We start from the raw sequence: 23,304 nt of genomic DNA, 5'->3' as shown, positions 1-23,304 counted from the left end.
CTGTTGATTTCCTCCAGCCCAGCACCATGGCATTGGTTACACTTGAAATTTCGATATGGGGATACTAAAAGCAAAGCATGCTGGGTGATGCTTCTCGCAAGGCACTCTGGGCAATGTCATTTCCCTGTTTGCATACTGTGTGCCAAGTCTCGTGGTTTTGTTTGTGCATCACGAGTGGTCGGGCCTGGAAGTGATTAGGCAGGATTTGCCATGCAAATCCATTTGGGATTTAGCAATGGCCAGGAGATTAAGGCCTTGGGAGTTGGCCAATTAGCTGGCCTTTTTTAAGATCCTTGAAGAGGGACCCACTGGGGAAGATGTGAGGGCAAATCGCAGAGCTGCCAGAAGCCCACAGCCTTCTCTATAGGAGCCAGAGAAGCCACTGACCTGGTCTCTGGAGGCTACCTCTGCCTCCTCAGCACAAGCCACCATGGCTCCCAAAGTTGTATTGATAACAGGATGTTCATCCGGGATTGGGCTGGCATTGGCTGTGAAACTAGCACAGGACAAGCAGAGGAGGTTCAAAGGTGAGCTTCTTTAAACAGTGTTTTGTGAAACAACATTTTTTTAAAAAAATGTGTACAATACAGTTGATTTTTTTCTCTCTGCCTAGTTTCCTTTTAATCTGATGCAGATACACAAAATGACATGATCAGGTTGTTTGCTTTTCCAATTTCTTTCCTGTTGGATTCGCTTCTAAGTTTCCAGCATTTAGCATGGGTGGTGGTGGTGTAGAGAGCCCTTTGCTAGCCTGGATGAGGGTATTCAGGGCACCTATCTTATCTTCAACTTCTTACCCTCCCTTCACCATGACGTCCCAGGGTGGGTAAGAACAGAACAATTATGCAATTTGAAAGCAAATACGGTACTTAATGCAACACCAAAACGACAATTTAAAATGGAGCGAAAAGGTAAATTCCAAATTAAACGCATAATTCTGTTTAATTGTTTATATTCATAGTTACCAGCATGTTGATCCAATGAACTTGCCATGGATATAAGAAATAGTTACCTGAAGGCTGTAACATGCCCTGTACCCCTGAGACAGGACCATCTCTTAACATCCTGTTTAGGGAAGTTTTTAATCATAGAATCATAGAATCATAGAGCTGGAAGAGACCACAAGGGCCATCGAGTCCAACCCCCTGCCAAGCAGGAAACACCATCAGAGCACTCCCGACATATGGTTGTCAAGCCTCTGCTTAAAGACCTCCAAAGAAGGAGACTCCACCACACTCCTTGGCAGCAAATTCCACTGTCGGACAGCTCTTGCTGTCAGGAAGTTCTTCCTAATGTTTAGGTGGAATCTTCTTTCTTGTAGTTTGGATCCATTGCTCCGTGTCCGCTTCTCTGGAGCAGCAGAAAACAACCTTTCTCCCTCCCTCAAACATGTTTGATGTTTTATCGTGTTTTTAATATTCTGTTGGAAGCCACCCAGAGTGGCTGAGGAAACCCAGCCAGATGGGTTGGGTATAAATAAATTATTATTATTATTATTATTATTATTATTATTATTATTCTGACTGCACAGTGCTGAGCTTCCAACTCTGGTTTTGAGTGTTTCCTAGAATGAGTGTGTTATCAAACAAATGCAGGGATCATTAGTAGTCTGGCTGCGAGCTTTTTAATTAGCTGCTGATTGTATTGTAGTAGCTTTTAAATTTGATTCTGGTGATGCATCACCTTACAGCTGCTAAAGAATTAAAATCTGTCGATTTTGTCTACTGCCTTCTATTCTCTAGCTCCAGTTTTAATTGGAAACTCAGACTTAAACTAAATCTAAAAAAACACACACTGAACCTCCGGTGTTTTCCTATTCAGCCATTTTGAAAACCTGCACTTCCAGGATTGAAATTTAGAATTGTGGTTTAGGGTTGCCAACTTGAACACCAGGAAAAGGGGGGGATGGGACAAGCCTGCCATTGTGCCCTTAAGAGCAGCATGATACACTGAAATTAGCAGGTGAACTATATCATAACATAGAAATAAACATTATCCATCAGTTGAAGGCTTTAGGCCACACTGTTGCTGCTGCTAATAATAATAATAATAATAATAATAATAATAATAATAATTTCTTTATACCCCGCCCATCTGGCTGAGTTTTCCCAGCCACTCTGGGTGGCTCCCAATCGAGTGTTAAAAACAATACAGCATTAAATATTAAAAACTTCCCTAAACAGGGCAGCCTTCAGATGTCTTTTAAAGATAAGATAGCTGCTTATTTCCTTGACATCTGGTGGGAGGGCATTCCACAGGGCGGGCACCACTACCAAGAAGGCCCTCTGTCTGGTTCCCTGTAACCTCGCAATGAGGGAACCACCAGAAGGCCCTCAGCGCTGGATTTCAGTGTCCGGGCTGAACAATGGGGGTGGAGACGCTCCTTCAGGTATACAGGACTGAGGCCATTTAGGGCTTTAAAGGTCAGCACCAACACTTTGAATTGTGCTCGGAATCGTACTGGGAGCCAATGCAGATCTCTCAAGACCGGTGTTATGTGGTCCCAGCGGCCACTCCCAGTCACCAATCTAGCTGCCGCATTCTGGATTAATTGCAGTTTCCGGGTCACCTTCAAAGGTAGCCCTACGTAGAGCGCATTGCAGTAGTCCAAGCAGGAGATAACTAGAGCACAGCTCCTGCAGCCAGTTTAAAAGTTGGCAACTTAGGTTGGGTACTTTGGGAATTTAAAAAATGTCCTTTATAGCCCCAGCTATGAGGGTTTGGCCATTTTGGGGCGAAATGCAATGTAAAAGCTTTGGTCCCAAAGTTGGAGTGGAACCGAGGATGGTTTGGGACTGAGTGACAAAAGCTCCTGTGTTCCAGTGATTGCCACAATGAGGAATGTGGCCAAGAAGGAGAAGCTGGAAACTGCTGCGGGGGCTGCTCTCAACAAGACGCTGGAGATCAAACAGCTGGATGTCTGCGACGAGAAATCCATCCGCAGCTGCGTCAACAGCATCCCCCAACGGCATATTGACATCCTCAGTGAGTATCCAAAAGGTTTGCTGCATTATCTGTCACCCGGAGTAAGGATTGTGTTAGAAGGAGGTGCGCAGTGAATCAGAACCCCTGCCCCACCAAAAATAAGTGTGGGCTCTCTCTTTTCCCTTTCTTTTTAACCCAGAAGGAATACTTGGGGTGAGGTAGCAGCAACGGCAGTAAGATGATGGAGATGGAAGGACTTGCTTGGGACTTCCCTAGATCTTTACATTGTGCACGTGTATGCTAATTCCTACACACACCCAGTGGTGGACCTACATTTTGGGGGCCCTGAATCTTAAACTGTTATGGGGCCCTTCACAACCAGCAATGAAGTCTGGGTAACCACTGTTATGTTATCTTCTTCAATGGGTTTGTTCCACGACACATCGCCACAAATTCTCCATGAGTTTGCATTTTTGGTATCCGCTTATGAACTCATTTTTATTCCTCTAGGATTTTGACCACTTTTTTAAAAGTGGTGGTGGTGGAGGAGACTACATTAGCCACAGCAGAATAGCCAACTTACCTCAACACTCCACATTGACATCATTTGTGCTACTGACTCTCAAACTTGGAGATTGTGGAAATACATACGGCAAAACATTAGCCACTTTTTTGTGAGACTCAAATTGGGTGACTCGATTTGGGTCTACTAGACCCAATTTTTTAAAGCAATGGGGACTCAAGTCATTTCTGGGGGCCCTGAGAGATCCACAAGATTCCAGATTGGTTCCTAGTAGAGCCTCTCACAAGTCTGGGACTATGATTAAAGAAAAAGAAGACATTGCATGTCAGATTATTGTGATCTATGTAGGGCAAGAATGTTAACCAGAGATGGATGGCGGTAGGGATAAATAGAGTGGTGTAGGGGGGTTGTCCTCTGGAAAATAATGGAACAATAGGGTCCAATGTGACCATTTTGCCTACACTCCTTAGACCCATATCGTGCTGTGCCAATCTAAAGCCTTCCGGATTGGATTAGGAACTTACTAGAACAACACTCAAGCCAAGGGTTGCTTAGGTCCTTAGCAAAAGATCACAGTTGTGCAGGGTAATAATGCTCACTCTCTGTGGGTGTAAACCACACAGTAGCTGCTTAAAATTTTGCAGTAAGGTGGTGTGCATGTGCAGTTATCGCTTGAGACTGAAGAATCAAGGAGCGACTCTCGTGACTGGACGACCGCAGGTCAAACAGCTCCCAGCAGAATGCTCATTTTACCAGATGCAATGTCATCTTTGCTACTGCTGCTCCCCACCTCACCCCCAAATAAAACCCTGGCATTCCAGAAATGGAAAGGCGGCTCTGGAATCTTGTCTGGTAGGAGAGAGTGTGGGTGGAGAAAGGGTTAACCGTTCCCCTGCCCCCCTGAAGCTGCCCTGCTCCCATCACGTTTCTTTGGTGGAAAAGCAGCCAAATTTCCCAGAAAAGTGTGACCGCACTATTAGGTAGAGAGAGGCAACTGAATTTAGGTATCATAAAAGGCCAGTAAATGGTTATCTGTTACATTTTTACTAGCATGGTAAGTTACTTGCACGGCCCCGATGGGATTTTCCATCTCAGCCTTGGTCTGAGACCATCGAAGAGATGAATAACTTGAGCAGTTTTAGGTATTCTGCACAGTGACTTTGGCAGGTGGAGGGGAGCAGCACCACTTTCTGATTGCCTCAGGCAACAAAATGTCTTGGGATGGCCATTCCCAGACATGCAGCTGACAACAAACACACAGCTCTGGCCTAATGTGAGCCAGTGTGGTGTAGTGGTTAAGAGCAGTAGACTCATATTCTGGTGAACCAGGTTCGCTTCCCCGCTCCTCCAAATGCAGCTGCTGGGTGACCTTGGGCTAGTCACACTTCTCTGAAGTCTCTCAGCCTCACTCACCTCACAGAGTGTTTGTTGTGGGGGAGGAAGGGAAAGGAGAATGTTAGCCGCTTTGAGACTCCTTTGTTGTTGTTGTTTATTCGTTTAGTCGTGTCCGACTCTTCGTGACCCCATGGACTAGAGCGCGCCACGCACTCCTGTCTTCCACTGCCTCCCGCAGTTTGGTCAAACTCATACTGGTAGCTTCGAGAACACTATCTAACCATCTCGTCCCCTGTCGTCCCCTTCTCCTTGTGCCCTCAATCCTTCCCAACATCAGGGTCTTTTCCAGGGAGTCTTCTCTTCTCATGAGGTGGCCAAAGCATTGGAGCCTCAGCTTCAGGATCTGTCCTTCCAGTGAGCACTCAGGGCTGATTTCCTTCTGAATGGAGAGGTTTGATCTTCTTGCAGTCCATGGGACTCTCAAGAGTCTCCTCCAGCACCAGAATTCACCATAATTGAGACTCCTTAGGGTAGTGATAAAGCGGGATATCAAATCCAAACTCTTCTTCTTCTCTTCTAATATCTTGTGAAATGCCAACTGGATTACCTGTCTCTACAGTTACACACTTGTAGTTTAATGTGGCAATCATTTAGTCGTCAGTGTGAAGCAGTTCTCAGTTTCCCCAAGTGTCTGAGAACATGGGAAGGGACTGGAATTGGCTCTACCATTGGGCTAGAGTGGGAAACGGCAGCCCTTCAAATGTTGCTGGACTCCAACTCCCTCAGCCCCAGCCTGTTTCCACTGCTCCCTTCCTCTCACTGAACACCAAGGGTGGGGCTCACAATAAGATCTTTTGTCTGCCTGTTGCAGTCAACAATGCTGGAGTTGGTCTTATTGGTCCCATCGAGTGCCAGACTATCGAAGAGATGAAGGCCATCATGGAGACCAACTTCTTTGGCGTGGTGAGGATGATTAAGGAGGTCCTGCCTGACATGAAGAAAAGGCGGAGCGGCCACATTGTGGTCATCAGCAGTGTCATGGGTTTGCAAGGTAAGGTTGTTGTTTTCTTGCCTAGGTCTTCATTCACACAAGCTTTTTTCAGCCTTGTTCGCAAGCCCAGATTTTAAGAAGCAATTTCCTTTCTGTGTGGATAGTGCATTATGCAGCTTAGCCCACTAGGTGGCACTGAGCTGATTTGCATCTGGGTGAAGTCGGGAGTTCCCTGTGTCTGTTTTCTTCCTATGAAGAGAGACAATAAGGTATTTTTTTGCCAAATTTCAGACTGGTGCATCTTCCTCTAAGTCTTCCATGTCACCTGCTTCCTGTGACTCAACCTCAATGCCTTACTTACTTATTTATAAGTAAGCTCTTTATACGCTGCCCTCTCAATTAAATACCATTAATATATTTAAAAGAAGACACAATACAGAATAACTATTACAATGGCTGGCTTCTGCATTCATAAGAACATTGCCTACTAAGCTAAATCAGTCAAAGGGTACATATAGGCACTTTCCCATCTCCTGGGAAACACACAAACAGCAAAACATGATGGCCATTCTGTGTTGTTTGTCACCAGTATCTGATGTTTTGAGGGAGGCCACCTCCAGAGACAGATTCATGTAAGATAAAGCTCTGTTCTGCTTCCACGGTCGGAGGCAATATATCTCTGAATGCCAGAGGCTGAGAATCACTGGTGAGGAGAGGGTAGCTGGGTGGGTCTTTCCTCGGAGGCAGTGGGCTCTTGTGATGTTCTCTGAACAGAGGCTCCCTTAAGATTAGGATCAATAGCCACTGACAGACCTAGCCTCTTAATAAATCGTCTAGATCCGGCTTCCTCAACCTCAGCCCTCCAGATGTTTTGAGACTACAATTCCTATCATCCCTGACCACTGGTTCTGCTAGCTAGGGAATCATGGGAGTTGTAGGCCAAAAACATCTGAAGGGCCGAGTTTGAGGAAGCCTGGTCTATATCTTTTTCTTAGCAAGCTAAGGCTTTGTTTGCACATGTGCAGCAGAATGAGGTGAGTAAATCCCAAGGGGGCAGAAGGACAGACTCAAATTTTGAATATTTTCTCATCTAAAATAAAAACCAGAAACAAAAACAAAAAACCCCTGCAAGTAAATAGCTAGCACATATGGGGAATTTTTATCCCAGCCCATTTTGCCATGCCAGTTTTCACTTGCAGGGAGGAGTGTGTGAGAGAGAGAAACCTTCAAAATGTGGCTTATTCACTTGCTGTCTGGAGTGCCAAACACTTTAGCTGCACATAAACTCCATGTGAAAGTAGCAAAAAAGGATCAGGGTGGCTGGTGTAGGGGAATTTAAGCAGATAACAGGTCTTTTTTTCTTCTTCTTGTTTAAGTTAAGATTTTATAGTACAGTGTTACCTTGGGTTAAGAACTTAATTCGTTCTGGAGGTCCGTTCTTAACCTGAAACTGTTCTTAACCTGAGGTACCACTTGTGCTAATGGGACCTCCCGCTGCCGCTGTGCCACCAGCGCGTGATTTCTGTTCTCATCCTGAGGTAAAGTTCTTAACCTGAGGTACTATTTCTGGGTTAGCAGATTCTGTAACCTGAAGTGTCTGTAACCGGAGATACCACTGTACTCTGTATAGTACGCATGCCCCCTCTCTCTGTATATGTTTGTGTATGTACACACACACACACACCCCTCCATTGTAACTTGTGTAACTGTCATTTTATATTGAAATGTTGCCTGAAAGTTGTCAAAGCCAGTGGCTCATACAATAAATCTGATGCCTGAATAAACGAGGACATAATTAATTTTGTTTCACTTGGCCATCAGAATGGTCTACCTGCAGGATTTGTCTATGTCCAGCCTCTTGCTAATCTCTTCTTTTTCAGGCATCGTGTTCAATGACATCTACACAGCTTCCAAATTTGCCATTGAGGGCTTCTGCGAAAGCCTCATCATCCAGGCACTCAAGTTCAATATCTTGTGAGTGGCTAATCGGCAAGTGATGCTTTTAGACCCCTTCTCCTCCCCTGCCATGTCTATACAGTTAGGGTTGCCTTCTTTTGCATTTCTGGCAAGTCTCCTTCGGTTTTGACAGCTGCAAAAGCGGAAGGAGTTCAACAGGGGTAGCTTTTTTCTGGTTGAAAGAGCCTAGTGAACGGAAGAGCTTCACTTCATGAATTTATGGCGGGGGGGGGGGAGTGGTCACTTTAAATAATGGTAATAGTGGTGCTATTCGCAGGATAAAGCAGCTGGTGGTCAGATGAAATTCACTCTGATCATATCAGAGTTAGCATCTCCCTTTGGGTAGTTTAGCTCTTCAGGAGGGGTAAGTGGGGAAACAGGGAGAATTCAAGTTTATTTATGGCTCATTTGTCTCAAAGTGGGGTGACAACCTCACCACACATTTAAAGCAGTACTATACCACTTTAAGCATTCATGGCTTCCCATTCCCAAAGAATTCTGGGAACTGTAGTTTATTAAGTGCGCTGAAAATTGTTAGGAGATCCCTATTCCCCTCACGAAACTGCAATTCTAATAATTCTGTGGGGGTTCCCTTTGGACTCTTTTCTCTTCTCTTCTCTTCTCTTCTCTTCTCTTCTCTTCTTTTTCTTTTGCTAGCAGGCCATGTTGAATCCAGCCTGCTTTTTTAAGAATCACAAATAGGAGCTAAGGCATGGGGGGGGTACATAAATAAAGGATTTTGAACAGTATATATTTAGGATTGGCGTTCTCCCCCCCCCCCCCAATATAGCTTCCAAATTAGCCGCTTTTTCAGTCATGGTTCGCTACAGTCATACCCAGAATAGACAGGGTGACTGAGGTTAGTCATCTGTATTGATCTGAATGGGCGTACTCTGCGTATGACTTAGTTGGATCGAGCACAGCCGTTTCTCACTGCCACTTCCACTCCCTCCAACAATTGCTCATAACCTGACTTGGCCTCTTCTGGAACATGGTGGCTCCCTTCCTCGCAGCTGAAATGGAGGGAGGACCCCACAGGCACCAGAAAAGAATGCCTGGCTTAAGGATGAGCCTTACATATTGTGTGCTTGGCTTGTAGTGTCAGTTTGATAGAGCCTGGCCCAGTCGTGACCGAGTTTGAGATGAAGGTCTATGAAGACGCAGAGAAAGCTGACTATTCCCAGACGGATCCTGAGACTGCAGAAATATTCACCAATGTCTACCTGAAAAATTCAAAGGCCATCTTCTCCAGCTTGGGCCAGACCCCTGAAGATGTAGCTGAGGTGAAAAAAAACTAATGTCTTCTTTATGTGTGACAAGGGCTGCCATTTATGATGATGATGATCATCATCATCATTACCGGTATATCATCATCATCATCATCATCATCATCATCATCACTTGCAGGAATTTCTATGCTGCTCAAGACACAAAATTCCAGATCGCTGCACATTTTAGGATTGGAAAGCACTTGTAGAACCAAGCATAGGGGGAAAACAGCACAGCATCTTCAGTAGAATGGACAACCTGGCTGGTTCACACCACAGGCAAAGTCTGTGAGAATATAAAAGCTTTAAGCCCATGTCTAAAGCAACCATTCTGAAGCTTGGGGCCCCCGACATTGTTAGACTACAACTCCCATTGCTCCTGACCACTGGTCCTGCTAGCTAGAGATGATGGGAGTTGTAGTTGTTAGGCTATCCCTGTCAAGGTAGGGGTGCCACTGAGGCCACCCAAGCCTCAAGCAGCAGCAATGCATCCAAAATTACCCCCAAACTGCATACCCGCTCCTTCAGAAGGAATGTAACCCCATCGAAAGCAGGCAGCCTCCCATCCAACTGGTTAGATGCAAATTAACAGTCTCTCACCCAATGTTGCTCAAGAATTCAAAGAAACAAACAAAAAAACCCACAACAGTGCAGTATTGAATGGTGCAGTCTGCCATCTTGATTCAAGTTGTGTCCAAGCACGGGTGGAAACCTGCTCCTTGATCACAGAAACCATCTTGCAAAATTTGGTTAAGGTATCTGAACACATACAGAACAAACAACTTTCCAAAATATATAGCGGATGTGGTCAACTGATTAATCGTAGGAGTTTTAGTAGGTTCCATTGATTAATCAACTAAGGCTGGATCTACACTGACCTTTTTAATGTTATTAGAAAGATATTAGATATATAGTTCTAAAACGTCACAGGGCATACTGGCAAATAAAAAATGCTCCTTACCTTGTTTTTTACCGTAACAACAGAGTTTCTCTATTGCAGGTTCCCGGTTGCTCAGCAGCTCCCTCTGGTGTCAAATTATTATTATTATTATTATTATTATTATTATTATTATTATTATTAATTCATTCATTCCCCACCCATCTGGCTGGATTTCTCCAGCTACTCTGGGCAGCTCCCAACAGAATTGATGATGATGATGTTGATGACAATAATAATAATAATAATAAAGTGCTAAAACATCAGACATGAAAAGTTTCCCTAAACAGGGCTGCATTCAAATATCTTCTAAAAGTTAGATAGTTGTTTATTTCCTTGACATCTGAAGGGAGAGCGTTCCACAGGGCAGGCACTACTACCGAGAAGGCCCTCTGCCTGGTTCCCTGTAACCTCACTTCTCACAGGGAGGGAACCGCCAGAAGGCCCTCGGAGCTGGACCTCAGTGTCTGGGCTAAACGATGGAGGTGGAGACGCTCCTTCAGGTATTGTGAGGGAGGGTGGGCTTTGGAGTGCAACCCCATCTGCAGAGCCACAGGTTTCCCAGCTCTGCCTTTGTGTGGATGTCCCCTGGCATTTATTCACGTGGGTGTCCTGTGTTCCCCTCCGCAGCACACGCTGAAGGTCATCACCACGGCCAAGCCGCCCTTCCGCCACCAGACCAACGCCATCTACACGCCCATGACGGCTCTCAAGCACGCCGACCCCACCGGGGCCTTGATGACCGACTCGTTCTACAAGATGGTCTTCAAATATGATACCCTCTTGCACGTCAGCCTGAAGGCCATTCGGCTGATCCGCTGGCAAGCCCAGAAAATGAGGCAAGGAGCCAGGCTGCTGGGCTTCAGATGAGGAGGCCCTTCAGAGGCCGGAGAGAGAGAGAGAGACTGGGGAACGGAAGATCCCAGAACAGATTCACTTCTCTTTTTACCAAACTTTCTGTTCGCACATTTGAAACACTTTAAAACCCTCAATTCTATTCTCACTACTTCTGACTAGGCTTTTTGTTTTTTGTAATTCGCACCCTGGAGCCCTGCTTTGTGTTTATTTGCATGCTTTAACCCCCGTTCTCCCTTTGAATTGCCCCAGAGATGAGGTTGAAAGGCCCGTGTTCATGCAGAAGCTGAGTAGGAGCAGCAGCAGCAGCCAGGAAGGCATGGCTCTGAGCAGTCCCAGGATAGCAAACCACTTGGAAATCTGTGAACTGGTCTCACCTCTTAGGACAAAGAGCAGCAGTGCAAAAAAACAAAAACAAATAAAGGCTGAACTGTGCAATATGTTAAATACAAGTGGCTTGCAGCCACATGGGGGGATTAGAGAAATTAATCCCAGGCAAGGGGGGGGGGGGAGAGAATTGCCATCCAGATTCGAGGTTTAACCCTCCCCTGGCGTGATTCTGACAAAAATCCTCTCTCCCCGCCCCCTCCTTGCTGCAATTAGCAATAGCAACAAAAAAAAGAGGTTTCCTTGCTGCTCTTTTTGTTTGTTTGTGGTCAATGTGATAGCAGTAAAAAGAAGAAGAAATGAAATAGCCTACCCTGTGTGGACTGGAAAAGCGTAATTCACACACCTCCCACAGGTGTGAATTTTACCTTCGTAGAGGAGGCTAGTTTCTACATGCGCTCAGGCATCCCTCTCTTACCTTCCTTGCTGGGAAGCAAGAGAGTTCAATGACACATTTCAGCCAGGCAAAAACACTCGAGGATGGCACAAAGAAGCAGGGCTGGTGAGGGGGTGTGGCCTAGGGAAGGGGTGTGGCCTGGGGTGATGATCAGATGCAGGGGTCTGGAGGCCTGCATTTGACCTCCCACAACCACTCCTGCTTGGGAGGAACAGAAAGGTGGTTGGGGAGAGAAGGAAGGGACCACGGAGGTCCTGCAGGAAGAAACCAATTTATTACATCTCTGAAAGACATGCCCTCCAACATGAAAATAGGGGCCTCCCGTTCCAAAATGGGATAATTTTACTATTTATACCCCACACACCTTACTGGGTTGCTCCAGCCACTCTGGGCAACTTCCAACATATATAAAAACATAATAAAACATTAAATGATTTTAAAAAAACCCCTTCCCTAATATAGGATTGCCTTCAGACAGCTCGGGGGTCAGATAATTCCACACCCTCCAACATTTCTCCCAGTGGCGTAGCGTGGGTTGTCAGCACCCGGGACAAGGCAGGTAATTTGCGCCCCCTAACCCGTGGATTTGCGCCCCCTAACCCTAACCCCCAGATGTTGCGCCCGGTGCGGCTGGCCCCCCCTGCACCCCCCACGCTACGCCGCTGATTTCTCCAATGAAAATAGGGACATCCTAAGGAAAAGCGGGACATTCTGGGATCAAATCAGAAACCAGGATGGCTTCTCTAAATCAGGGACGTCCCTGGAAAATAGGGGCACTTGGAGGGTCTGCAAAAGAGTGAAGCCCCAGGTGATTGACTCTACCATCCAGAAGCAGCAATAACACAATCGGAAGGAGCTCCTCCCCTCTCCATCTCAACCTTTACAAGTTTTTGCCGCTGCAAAGAGAAGATGCACCTGTGGCACAAATGGCCACTGGCTATCCATTCTGGTTCTGTGTGTGCCAGCCAGTGGCGTGGCATGGGGGTGCGGGGGGGGCGGGCGCACCGGGCGCAACATCTGGGGGGGGCGCGCTTGCGCTTGCAGCTCTCTGAGTGCTAAAATCCACGGGTTTGGGGGCGCAAATTACTTGCCTTGCCCTGGGTGCTGACAACCCACACTATGCCACTGGTGCCAGCATGTTGGGGCTATCTCTCTCATCACTACCCAAATTCTCTGGCTAGGATCCGCTGTGGTGTTGAGGCAGGGGACCCCTGTGTGTATGTGTGTACCCACCCAGATCCATCCCTTTTTGAGCTCACAGAGGTGCTTGGCACACACCTTGGCAGTTGGGAAGAAACCAGCCTAAGGAAGAGTCCGTTTGTGAATCCTGTGGAGAGTAGGGATGGGTAAATTTTGTCCATTTCGGATTCTCATGTTTTCCACTCTAAGGTTCAGTTCTCTCCCTTTTCCTCATCAGTTTATGATTTATAGGGAACTGAAACCAAAAGTGACATATTTGTGTATCCCTATCCACAGTACACTTTGGAAACACTCTCCATGGTACCACAGTGGGGTAACTTCAGTCTCTGGTCTTCATGGTCTGATGGGAGGGCTCTTTAAATAGTCATATGACTTCCAACACACACGGGGCCATTAGGGCAAATGGGAGCCTGCCCCACCAACCTCAAGCCCATCCTCAGCCAGCCCCCCAACCCCCACCTGCCTGCCTTCTTATTTGCACCCAGTCAGGGATTGGCGATTCCTGTCACCAGTTCCAGATCCACCTTCCGTCAGTCTCTCTGCCTTCCTACCTACCAGTTGCAATGGGCACCAGTCATCACTGCCTTCTTCAAAATTTGGCAAGCCAACTCTCATCTTCCTGTCATTCTGCTGAGTGGGGCTCTGGCCTCCTGCCTCAAAGTCTTACCTCATGGTACCACCCGTTCTTTATCCTTTAGCATTTGAGAGTCCTGAATCAAGGTGTACTTTTTGGTTGTTTTCTGGTTGTTGTTGCTCCTAACAGTTTTTAAATCGCACACAAATGCAAAACCATGGCAAGGTTGCCCTTGTGTGCTGCCCGTTTCTCCTCAGTCTCTCTCCTTGCCCTCTCTCCCTAATCACCCTCAAACAGCCCTCAAAATATGTAATAGCAGAAGTCGAATGAAGAATACTTTCTGGAAATAATAAAAAGGAACAACGTAAACATATCAGTATGTTTCCGAGCACAATTCAAAGTGTTGGTGCTGACCTTTAAAGCCCTAAACGGCCTCGGCCCAGTATACCTGAAGGAGCATCTCCACCCCCATTGTTCTGCCTGGACACTGAGGTCCAGCTCTGAGGGTCTTCTGGCAGTTTCCTAATTGTGAGAAGTAAAGTTACAGGGAACCAAGCAGAGGGCCTTCTCGGTGGTGGCACCCGCCCATCAGATGTCAAGGAAATAAAGAACTATACAACTTTTAGAAGACATCTGAAGGAAGCCCTGTGTATGGGAGTTTTTAATGTTTGATATTTAATTATGTGTTTATATTTCTTGGGGGCCCCAGTCAGATGGGCAAGGTACAAATAAAATCATTATTACTATTACTATTATTATTATTATTATTCAGGAACAAACAAATAAGTGCTTCTCTAGTTGGTATGTAGCAGTCTGAGTGAATTTCCATACACAATGCACACAGAGCAGCTGTAATAGTTTAGTGATAACAAGAACTCTGGAAGTAGAAGGAAACCCCAGTGGTGGGTCATTGGGTACATGAGGACCAGACTTCTTGCAAGATAAATCAATTCTCCTGGAAACTCAAACCTGAGAACCTTTGCTTCTAGATTATCAGTTGCCCTGTTTGTTGATTATAATGTCTCTGTGTGTGAGAGAGATGACACCTAGCGGCCCATGCAAGTATTTCTCTTCTTGACTTTTTGCCAAGACACCTATTCTGCAAAATGATAAGAGTGGATTTGATTATGATGACGATGATTCGATCATTTGACATAGAACTCTTGCAGAGCACATAAGAGGGGGAAAAGGGAGGAGAAGGTGGAAGAAGAAATCAGAAGGTTTTTGTTTTGCTTTTGCTCCACATCTTCTGGACTTCTACTTGTAGATTGAATACCTGGAAGCTCCCCTTTACTCATTTGTGCCCTTGGTCCCATAGGCAGAAGCGGGTGACACTGGGGGTGGCCATGTGCTCTCATCGTGCTGGTTGAGTCACATGATCCTGAGGTAGACAGCCCATGACCAGCCTTAGGGGTTTCAGTTCCCAGTCCCAGACAGAAATATCTCCAGCGAGCTGTGCTTATTAGACCCTGACGCGGTATTTTTAGCCACTTGGGGTTTAAACTGTAAAGAAATGACTGAACAGCACCTAATTCTGATGACTGCATGGACTGAAAAAGCAGATACAACACAGAGGGAGGGAGCAAAGGTTGCGGCTTGTAAGGCGAAGGGAACCTTCAGTCTAAATAAATACAAGAGAGGTTTTCAAGGAGATAATTGGTGATGATAATGGAGGGGCCGGTTTCTTTGAAATGGTGTTTTTAGGAAAAGGTAGCCATTTCCCAGAACCAGGCTTGTTTTACGTAAATCACAGAACTGGAAGGGACCACGACTCCCACCCTCTGAAACACAGGAAACTTTGGCCCAACATGGGGCTCAAACCCACAACCCTGATATTAAGAGTCTTGTGCTCTACTGACTGAGGAGTTCATCTGTATGGACCACAGTCAGCCTTGTTTTTCCTCTGACAAATCACAACTATTTGTGGGATTATGAAGATGGGCAGAGCAATCCTAGATTCCCATTAGGCTGGGACATGAGATATGCTGTGGCATGACCACTTCCCATAAGCCCCAAACAGCATGGCCAAATATCAGGATGGCAGGAAGTCCCTTCCAATCTGGAGGGCACCACGTTGGCCACCCTTGCTACACATTCTCAGCCTGGGGGACACACACAGACAAACTGGTGTAAAAATACCACCAGTCTGGGGCTGTGCTAGCAAAGACACCCACATGCTGCCTCTACACAGGGGGAGCCAATGAGTGTATAATGTTATGACATCACAGCACACACACCATGGTGCCACAGTGCCCCCTGTCTACCAGTCCAAGCAGCACGGGCAGCAGCAACCCCTGCTACGAGGAAACCCCTGGTGTCCATACAGGCAGGGATTCGGTGACCACACAAACCCCTGTCAGAAACCAGTGGGGTATAGTGCTTAAGGTACTGGGGCTTGAACCTCACTTGGCCATGAAGCTCAGTGGGTGGCCTTGGGTCAGTCACCATCTCTTAGCCTAAGCCTACCTCACAGGGTTGTTTTGAGGATAAAAAAGGAAGAGGGAGAAGGCTGTATGCCACTTTGAGCTCCTCAGAAGAAATAATAACAATGATGATGCTGATGGTGGTGGTAGTAGTAGTAGTGGCAGTGTTTTGGAGTCCAACACAAAAAGGAAGGAAGGAGAGCGAAGTAATAGTACCACTCTATTCTGCCTTAGTCAGACCACACCTGGAATACTGCCTCCAATTCTGGATACCACAATTTAAGTGGGATATTGACAAGCTGGAGTGCATTGAGAGGAGAGCAACCAAGATGATCAAAGGTCTGGAAACCAGGCCTTGTGAGGAATAATTGAAGGATCTGCTTAGCCTGGAAAAGAGGTGACTGAGAGGAAATCGGGTAGCCATTTTCAAATATCTGATGGGGTGTCACATGGGAAAGGGAGCAAGCTTGTTTTCTCCTGCTTCAAGTTCCAAGAAAGGAGATTCCAACCAAACACCAGAGAAACCTTTTTGACAGTGAGAGCTGTATGGCAGTGGAATGCTCTTCCTCAGGAAGTTATGGACTCTCCATGTAATACAGGACCCACATAACAGGAGGACTGGGCAAAGCGCACACTGTTTTCCTGGGACAAAGATTGAAGACCTACCCAAGGAGGCAAAGACCTTTTCGCCTGTAAGCCAAGAGAAGCCAAAGATAAACACCGACAGCAGCCTCACCAAACAGGACATGGGATTGGGAGCAGGGGCAGATTTAGGTTTGATGAGGCCCTAAGCTACTGAAGGTAATGGGGCCCTTTATATGTCCAGCAGTCCTTTGTCAACAACAAATTGTCACCTTTTTTTGCGTTGAATATATGCTATATGGTAATTTATGGACCTAATAGGTATCTAAAGCCATTTTATTTGTTTTTTATCTTATGTTGTTGAACTGTACATACAGGTTTTTTTTCTTTAATTTTTTGGGGGCCCCCAGGAGAGTGGGGCCCTAAGCTATAGCTTGCTTAGCTTATACGTAAATCTGGCACTGATTGGGAGACAGGAGATGGGAGTTCAAACCTCATTGGGGTGGGGGTGGAGGACAAACATGCCCCCATTCAACTGTTGCATGTCTACAAAATCCCACAGAGCGGCCTCAGCAGTGAGGCACAGCCGCAGACAGCACTTAATCACCTCATGGAGCGTTGTGGGCTGCTGCGAGAACAGACTGATGAACCAGATTGGCTCTGGGCCTGATCCAGCACAACTCTCTTGCTTATGTTTATTTGACTTTTTTCCCCAGCCTCAGCACTGAGTCACAGACACCTGGATGAGCCCTAAGTAAAACAGCTCACATTGCACAAATGGTGGTATAGGCCGGGCTGAGAGACATTTAAAGGTGAACCTACCTAATTCATACTTTCCAGAGCGAGATGTGAACTGAAACGCAACCAACTTCACGCAGTGCTGTTCTCCAACCAAGTAATGCTTACCAAAATGCATGTGCTAAGCGGAGGGCGCATATAAAGGCATATATTAGTGGAAATAGCGCACACAAATGACAAAGTGTTTTCCCATCAGGCAAAACGATATACGAAATGGCGTATATTAGGAGAAATGAACAACAGAATGTTATTGAGGACTTTTCTTCTTTTCTTAAGCAAGCTGATGTGGAGAACGGAACCTCAGATTTGAAAAACGAGAAACGGAGAGAAAATAAAACTGTGATCGGTTCCTCCGTCCCTACAGTGGGGTCCCTAGTTCAAACCCAGGGTTCAAACCTACACTAGAAAACATAGGCTGCATTGTATACTCTGAGGGCTTGTCTACTTTTCCCTTTGCCCCGTCATGTTCCCCCAGGAAATCCCGTTCTTTACTGTTGAATAGGAGCAAATGTCAAGTGGGTTTCCTGCAGATTGACATTTGCTCTGATTCAGCGGCAAAGAGGGAGTTTTCGGGGGAGGGGGGGAGCGGTACAACAAACAGAATACCCCTTGGATGAGTTATCCTTCCTAGACACGGAACCAGAGGAGCTATGGATGAGCTGGAGCTGGCATCAGTTCTCCTGGGTTTCAGACAGCGCTGGGGATTGAACCCGCAACCTTGTGCATGCAAGGCTAATGCAACCCTGCCCCTGATCTACAGCCCACCCTCAAACACTTTTGCATGTTGCACACCATGGAGCTTTGCAGGGGTACAGGAGCCTGGAGGAAGCAGTTTAAGAAGCCCACAGCCTGTAGCATCCTCCTAATTGCTGCTGGCTCTGGTGTGAGCCTCCTTCCATGGAAAATGGTCGCAGCATGGATCCTGTAGCTGCAGGAGAGCAAGGGAGGCACACACAGAGGACGACAAGCAGCTGGAGGCCGTTGCCCCTGGCCCTGGATGCCCCGTAGGCGTTTGTGAGGAAGTGAGAGAGAAGAGGGAGCGGCGCCACCTGAGCACACAGCCAGGCTCACGCCACAGCCTCACCCCACTCTCTGTTGTGGTCAGGGAGGAGGAGGAGGAGAAGGCAGCGAACCCATCTCTCTCAGGGCTTGCAGGGAAACTCTGTGAAGCAGCAGCTTGCTCTGCTCTCTCACAGCATCCAGGCTGTGACCTTGCAAGGCAAAACGGCTCTGCAGTGTTTGGGTGGCAGCGAGCAGGGTTGCTGTGGGTCATCCAGCAGAGCTTCCCTGCATGTAGGGATGAATGCTCACAAAGTGTGGGCGATGCCAACCGTCTTGGGTGGATTTAAAAGAGAATCATGGGGAATAAGGCTCCTGCTGGCTACTCACCAAGGCAGTGAGGTTCTTCCTCCACCCAGTGAAGGACTTTGGGCTCTCCAATTTCAGCAGTGCCGTGTGCAGCACTGAAATGTGGCATGCATGAGGTCAGAGAGAGAGGCCATAAACGTGAGGGTTTATCTACTGATGCTTGGGTGCTGAGGCTACACCAGGCACCCCCAAACTTGGCCCTCCAGATATTTTGGGACTACAGCTCCCATCATCCCTAGCTAACAGGGCCAGTGGCCAGGCATGATGGGAATTGTAGTCCCAAAAACATATGGAGGGCCGAGTTTGGGGATGCCTGGGTTACACCATATCCAGTTCCCCATCATGGAGATTGTGGTCATTCACACAGGGGTAATGCTTGAAATATTTTTTCTTTCCTTCCAAAGAGCAACCCTGCATAGACAGTGAGGGTGTGACTGTGAACTAAAGGGGTATAGGATTTGGTAAAAGCATATACATTTAGGGCATGGGCTGTAGCTCAGCGGTAGAGCGTCTGCTTTGCAGGCAGACGGTTGCAGGTTCAATCCCCGGCTTCTCCAGCAGAAACCTGGAATTGCTCCTGTTTGAAACTACGTAGTGCTGCTGCCAGTCAGTGCAGGTACTATTGACTTGGATAGAACAATGGTCTGACTTGGTGCAAAGGTAGGTTTCTATGTCCCTTTGAATTTTTAAGACCCACTGATTCCAACTGGAGACTCAGGCGTGATCTTAGGGCTCCCATCCTAGCCAGCCTTACATCCCACTGAACTCAGTGGGGCTTGGGTTTGTTTTTTTAGTAGGTGCATTGCACTAGCAACGTACTGAGCCTTTCAAAGCTGAACCCGAGCAAGGTTGTTCCTCCTCGCTCCTCTTGCCTCTGTCCTTGGGCGCTCTTTTCAGATCGCTTGCTTCCTCCTGCACTCCCTACATTTCTGAAGAGAGGAAAGTTTTATTCAAATTCTCAGAAACCACAGAGTCAGGGCTGGCTGCACCTTTTTGGGTCTTTGATGGGAACACTTCTGAAGTGTGGATCCGGCAGGTGTTCTTCCTGTTACTGCGGTGGAGGAGGAGGAGGAGGAGGAGGAGGAGGAGGAGGAGGAGGAGGTAGTCGACTGCAAAGCAAGCGCCCGTCATAATTTGTGAAGAAGAAATGAGAAAGGCTCCTTCACTCTGTGGATAAGGTGCAGGGAGGAGGGACACAATGGAAATGCAATAGTGCACAGTTCCAGGAAAATCACAGAAATGGTGCCCTCCATATGCTGCTGCACTACAACTCCCATCATCCTTTGGGAGCATCACCCCACTGTTGGAGCTGATGGGAATTGGACTCCAGCAACTTATGGAGGGCACCAGGTTGTGGAGGACAAGGGGTGCCATTAGAGCAAGAGTACAGAGTGGCGCTGTGGGTTAAACCACAGAGCCTAGGACTTGCCGATCAGAACGTCGGCGGTTCAAATCCCCGCGATGGGGTGAGCTCCCGTTGCTCAGTCCCTGCTCCTGCCAACCTAGCAGTTCAAAAGTACATCAAAGTGCAAGTAGATAAATAGGTACCGCTCCGGCGGGAAGGTAAACGGCGTTTCCGTGCACTGGTTCGCCAGAAGCAGCTTAGTCATGCTAGCCACATGACCCAGAAGCTGTACACCGGCTCCCTTGGCCAATAAAGCCCCAGAGTCAGTCACGACTGGACTTAATGGTCAGGGGTCCCTTTACCCTTTACAGACATGTTTGCCATTCCTTCCGTCTCCACTTCAAGTGTCCAAGTGCTCAGGCAAAAGCCCTGGACCACCCCCCAATTAGGGAAGGGGAAACTGATCTATACACTGTCTGGCATTAGTTCCCCGAAGTCAACTTTAGCAAATTTTCCCAGGACGCCTACCTACCCAAGCAGGGTGGCCGTGTGTCCTACATGGCAGAGGACAGTTCTCTCTTTGAAGGGCAAGTCCATTTTTTTAAAAAATGCTAACCCGGTGAAGGGAGACCAGGGACTTTGAAGCTGCCTATCCACAGATATGACTGCAGACCCATGGGTCTGCTGGCCAGAGTCTTCCCCACTGTGGTGACATGCGCCATGTTCCTATTCAACTTGTAGTTAAGTATATTAAAATATTTCTAAATTTGCACCTATATAACTTGGCAGATGCAAATGTCATGTAATATCCAAGCCCTCTTTTGGTGAGGTGTTAAGTGGCCATTCTCCCCCAAATCCTTTCAAGATGGAGATTCTGGGGCCTTCTGCTTGAGAAACATTTTCTCTCTAACCCACTGAATTATGAGCCTTCCAGTAATGTTTTTGACATTCCAACCATAACTTCAATGCCTGCCTGTCTCCAGCCTAAGGACTCTAGGATTAAAATAACTGATGTCATTGTGTCTTCCAAAAAAGAAAACTGCAGCCTCTGGAAAACACAGAATGGTGTGTCTGCCGGAATCCTCCCTCCTCCCTCACCTTGCAAACATACAGGAAAGTGTCTTCTAAGGGCTGTGAAAACCTCTTTAAAGAATGTTAGACGATACCCATAGGTCTTAACTTCTCACCTTTTCGGTGGTTGCGTGCTCACTCGAAGTGGGAAAATGTGTGTGGGTGGCCTTAAGGTGCAGCTTGGGCCAAGGTGGCTGGAAGAGGAAGAGAGAGAAAAGGCTGCAAGGCAAATTCTCAAGGATGGCAAGAAGACACGAAGTGGTGGTGGGGGGGGTAGTTGTCTTCAGCTGCTCACAGAAACTCACTACAAGCTGAGTTAGCAGTTAAACTAACCTTATTTCTGATGAGGCCAGGGAACCTGCATAGAACACTAACTAACCAATCTAGCCAGGCTCTCTGCTGCAACGCTTCTTAATGCTCATTCATCATTGTTTGTGCTCAGGATGCTTGCAGGGCAGTTACACATGATCCCAATTTCCATACTTCATACCCACCAATTGCCCCGATTTTGCTGGGGTGGTCCTGGAATTCCTAAAGCTGCAATGGCTTCTGACTTGATGATGGAATGTCCTGGTGCTCCCTGCCAGCAGACGGGGCCCATGGAAACAGCTGCAATGGCTCTGGGAAGCAGTGGCATAGCAGGGATGGGGGCGGCCCCAGGTGCATTTTTTGGGAATGGGTGTGACCAGCCGCCCCCATAACAGGCTCCCTCATTGGAGCCTGGCTCCAGCATGCAGCTATAGCAGGCTTCCTCAAACTCGGCCCTCCAGATGTTTTTGGCCTACGGGACCGCCTCTCCTGGTATGTCCCACAGAGGAACTTACGGTCTGCAAATAAAAACATCCTGAAGGTCCCAGGCCACAGAGAGGTTAGGCTGGCCTCAACTAGAGCCAGGGCTTTCTCGGCTGCGGCTCCAATCTGGTGGAACGCTCTGTCACAAGAGACTAGGGTCCTGCGGGACCTGACATCTTTCCGCAGGGCCTGCAAGACACAGCTGTTCCACCAGGCCTTTGGTCAGGGCGCAGCCTGACCCCCCCCTCTGGCAATCTGCACAGAATTTTGCTTAACGGTTGCCATCAATTTGATTTTAATTAATTTTTATAATGAAATGTTTTTAGAATGTTGGATTATTTGATTGTTGTTAGCCGCCCTGAGCCTGGCTTCGGCTGGGGAGGGCGGGATATAAATAAAATTTGTTGTTGTTGTTGTTGTTGTTGTTACAACTCCCATGATCCCTAGCTAGTAGGACCAGTAGTCAAGGATGATGGGATTTGTAGTCTCAAAACATCTGGAGGGCAGAGTTTGAGGAAGCCTGAGCTATAGCTCCGCTCCCAGGTCAGACGGAAAGAAGGAGGAGAGTCTGTGGCAGCATTGCTGCCCCTCTCCTCCACTGGGCTGTGGCGTGTGAGTGTGCCCACACACTGCTCTTCCTGTGCCGTGCCTTCTTGGGACAGTGGCAACTGGATGCTGCTAAGTCGTCTCTGCTTTGAAGCGTCTCAAGTGACTTTTGTACACCGACTGCATCTTCCGGTTCAGGAAGACGTGCTCCAAACCATGTGGTGCCTCCCATTTTATTACCTTGGTGGAAAAAGAAACCAAAACACACAGAGCCACGAGTACTGAAAAAAAGCACTTTGTATTAAAAAATAAATCCATCACTTTACAATGTAGATAACACTTTTTGAAAACAAACACACTCGGAATGACAGCAGGTTCCCATTAATTCTTTGACTGGAACGAAAGAACTCCAGAACAAGTGCAGAGACCTATTTTCGAAGCAGAAACACGCCAGCGTGCTGTCTTCAGAGCGACAGCCATGAGCGACGAGAAGTCAGAAGCAGCAATGTTAATGCAGAGGCACATTCACGGCCCTCCAAGGTAAGGCAATGGTGTTTTCAGCTTCCATGGAATGGGCTGTGGAGGGTTTCCTATCACAAGGCAACAGTGGCTTCCTTCTGCCAGTTCTCAACAGAGGCAAGAGCAACTCCCAAGGAAGGTTCACAAGCAAGGATGCGAAGGGCTCCCCTTACCCCCACCCGATCCTGCTGGGAAATTTTGCTAGTCTTTTACCAACGCTTTTTGCTGTCTGCAAAATCCCTTCCACGTTTCACCCTTGAGAGACCCATTAGGCTGGAGCAGCAGCAACAATGGTGGCAACACAGGGATGTTTGGAACCTTCCTCACTGGGAAATTTGGCTAGTCATCAAATTTCTTTCTGCTCCTTCAAAATTAACCTGCCATTTTTGCCCCAGCAAAAGCCCCCACATTTATCTCAAAATAAGACGTTAGGTAAAACTGAACGGTACACCCTTAATTTCAGAATGTTTTCTGATGACTTCTTTTCAGCAAATCCAGAATGTGGGTTTGCC

At 47.2% G+C, this 23,304-nt stretch overlaps 2 protein-coding genes across 4 annotated transcripts in view; one reads left to right on the top strand and one right to left on the bottom strand.

The window, feature by feature from the left end:
- Positions 1 to 23,304, bottom strand: part of IKZF3 (IKAROS family zinc finger 3) — an 84,555-nt gene that overhangs the window by 1,211 nt on the left and 60,040 nt on the right. The gene's annotated exons all lie outside the window — the stretch shown is intronic.
- On the top strand, positions 101 to 10,941 carry LOC310661990 (retinol dehydrogenase 8-like). Its single transcript, XM_083408777.1, has 6 exons — positions 101 to 527; positions 2,824 to 2,985; positions 5,655 to 5,834; positions 7,655 to 7,748; positions 8,830 to 9,013; positions 10,566 to 10,941. The coding sequence occupies exons 1-6, from the start codon at positions 431 to 433 to the stop codon at positions 10,803 to 10,805; spliced, it is 957 nt and encodes a 318-aa protein (XP_083264903.1). The 5' UTR covers positions 101 to 430; the 3' UTR covers positions 10,806 to 10,941.

The sequence above is a fragment of the Podarcis tiliguerta genome, assembly GCF_965153285.1.
Source record: "Podarcis tiliguerta genome assembly, chromosome: 13".
Lineage (NCBI taxonomy): Eukaryota > Metazoa > Chordata > Lepidosauria > Squamata > Lacertidae > Podarcis > Podarcis tiliguerta.
This window is presented reverse-complemented; position numbering and strand designations above follow the sequence as displayed.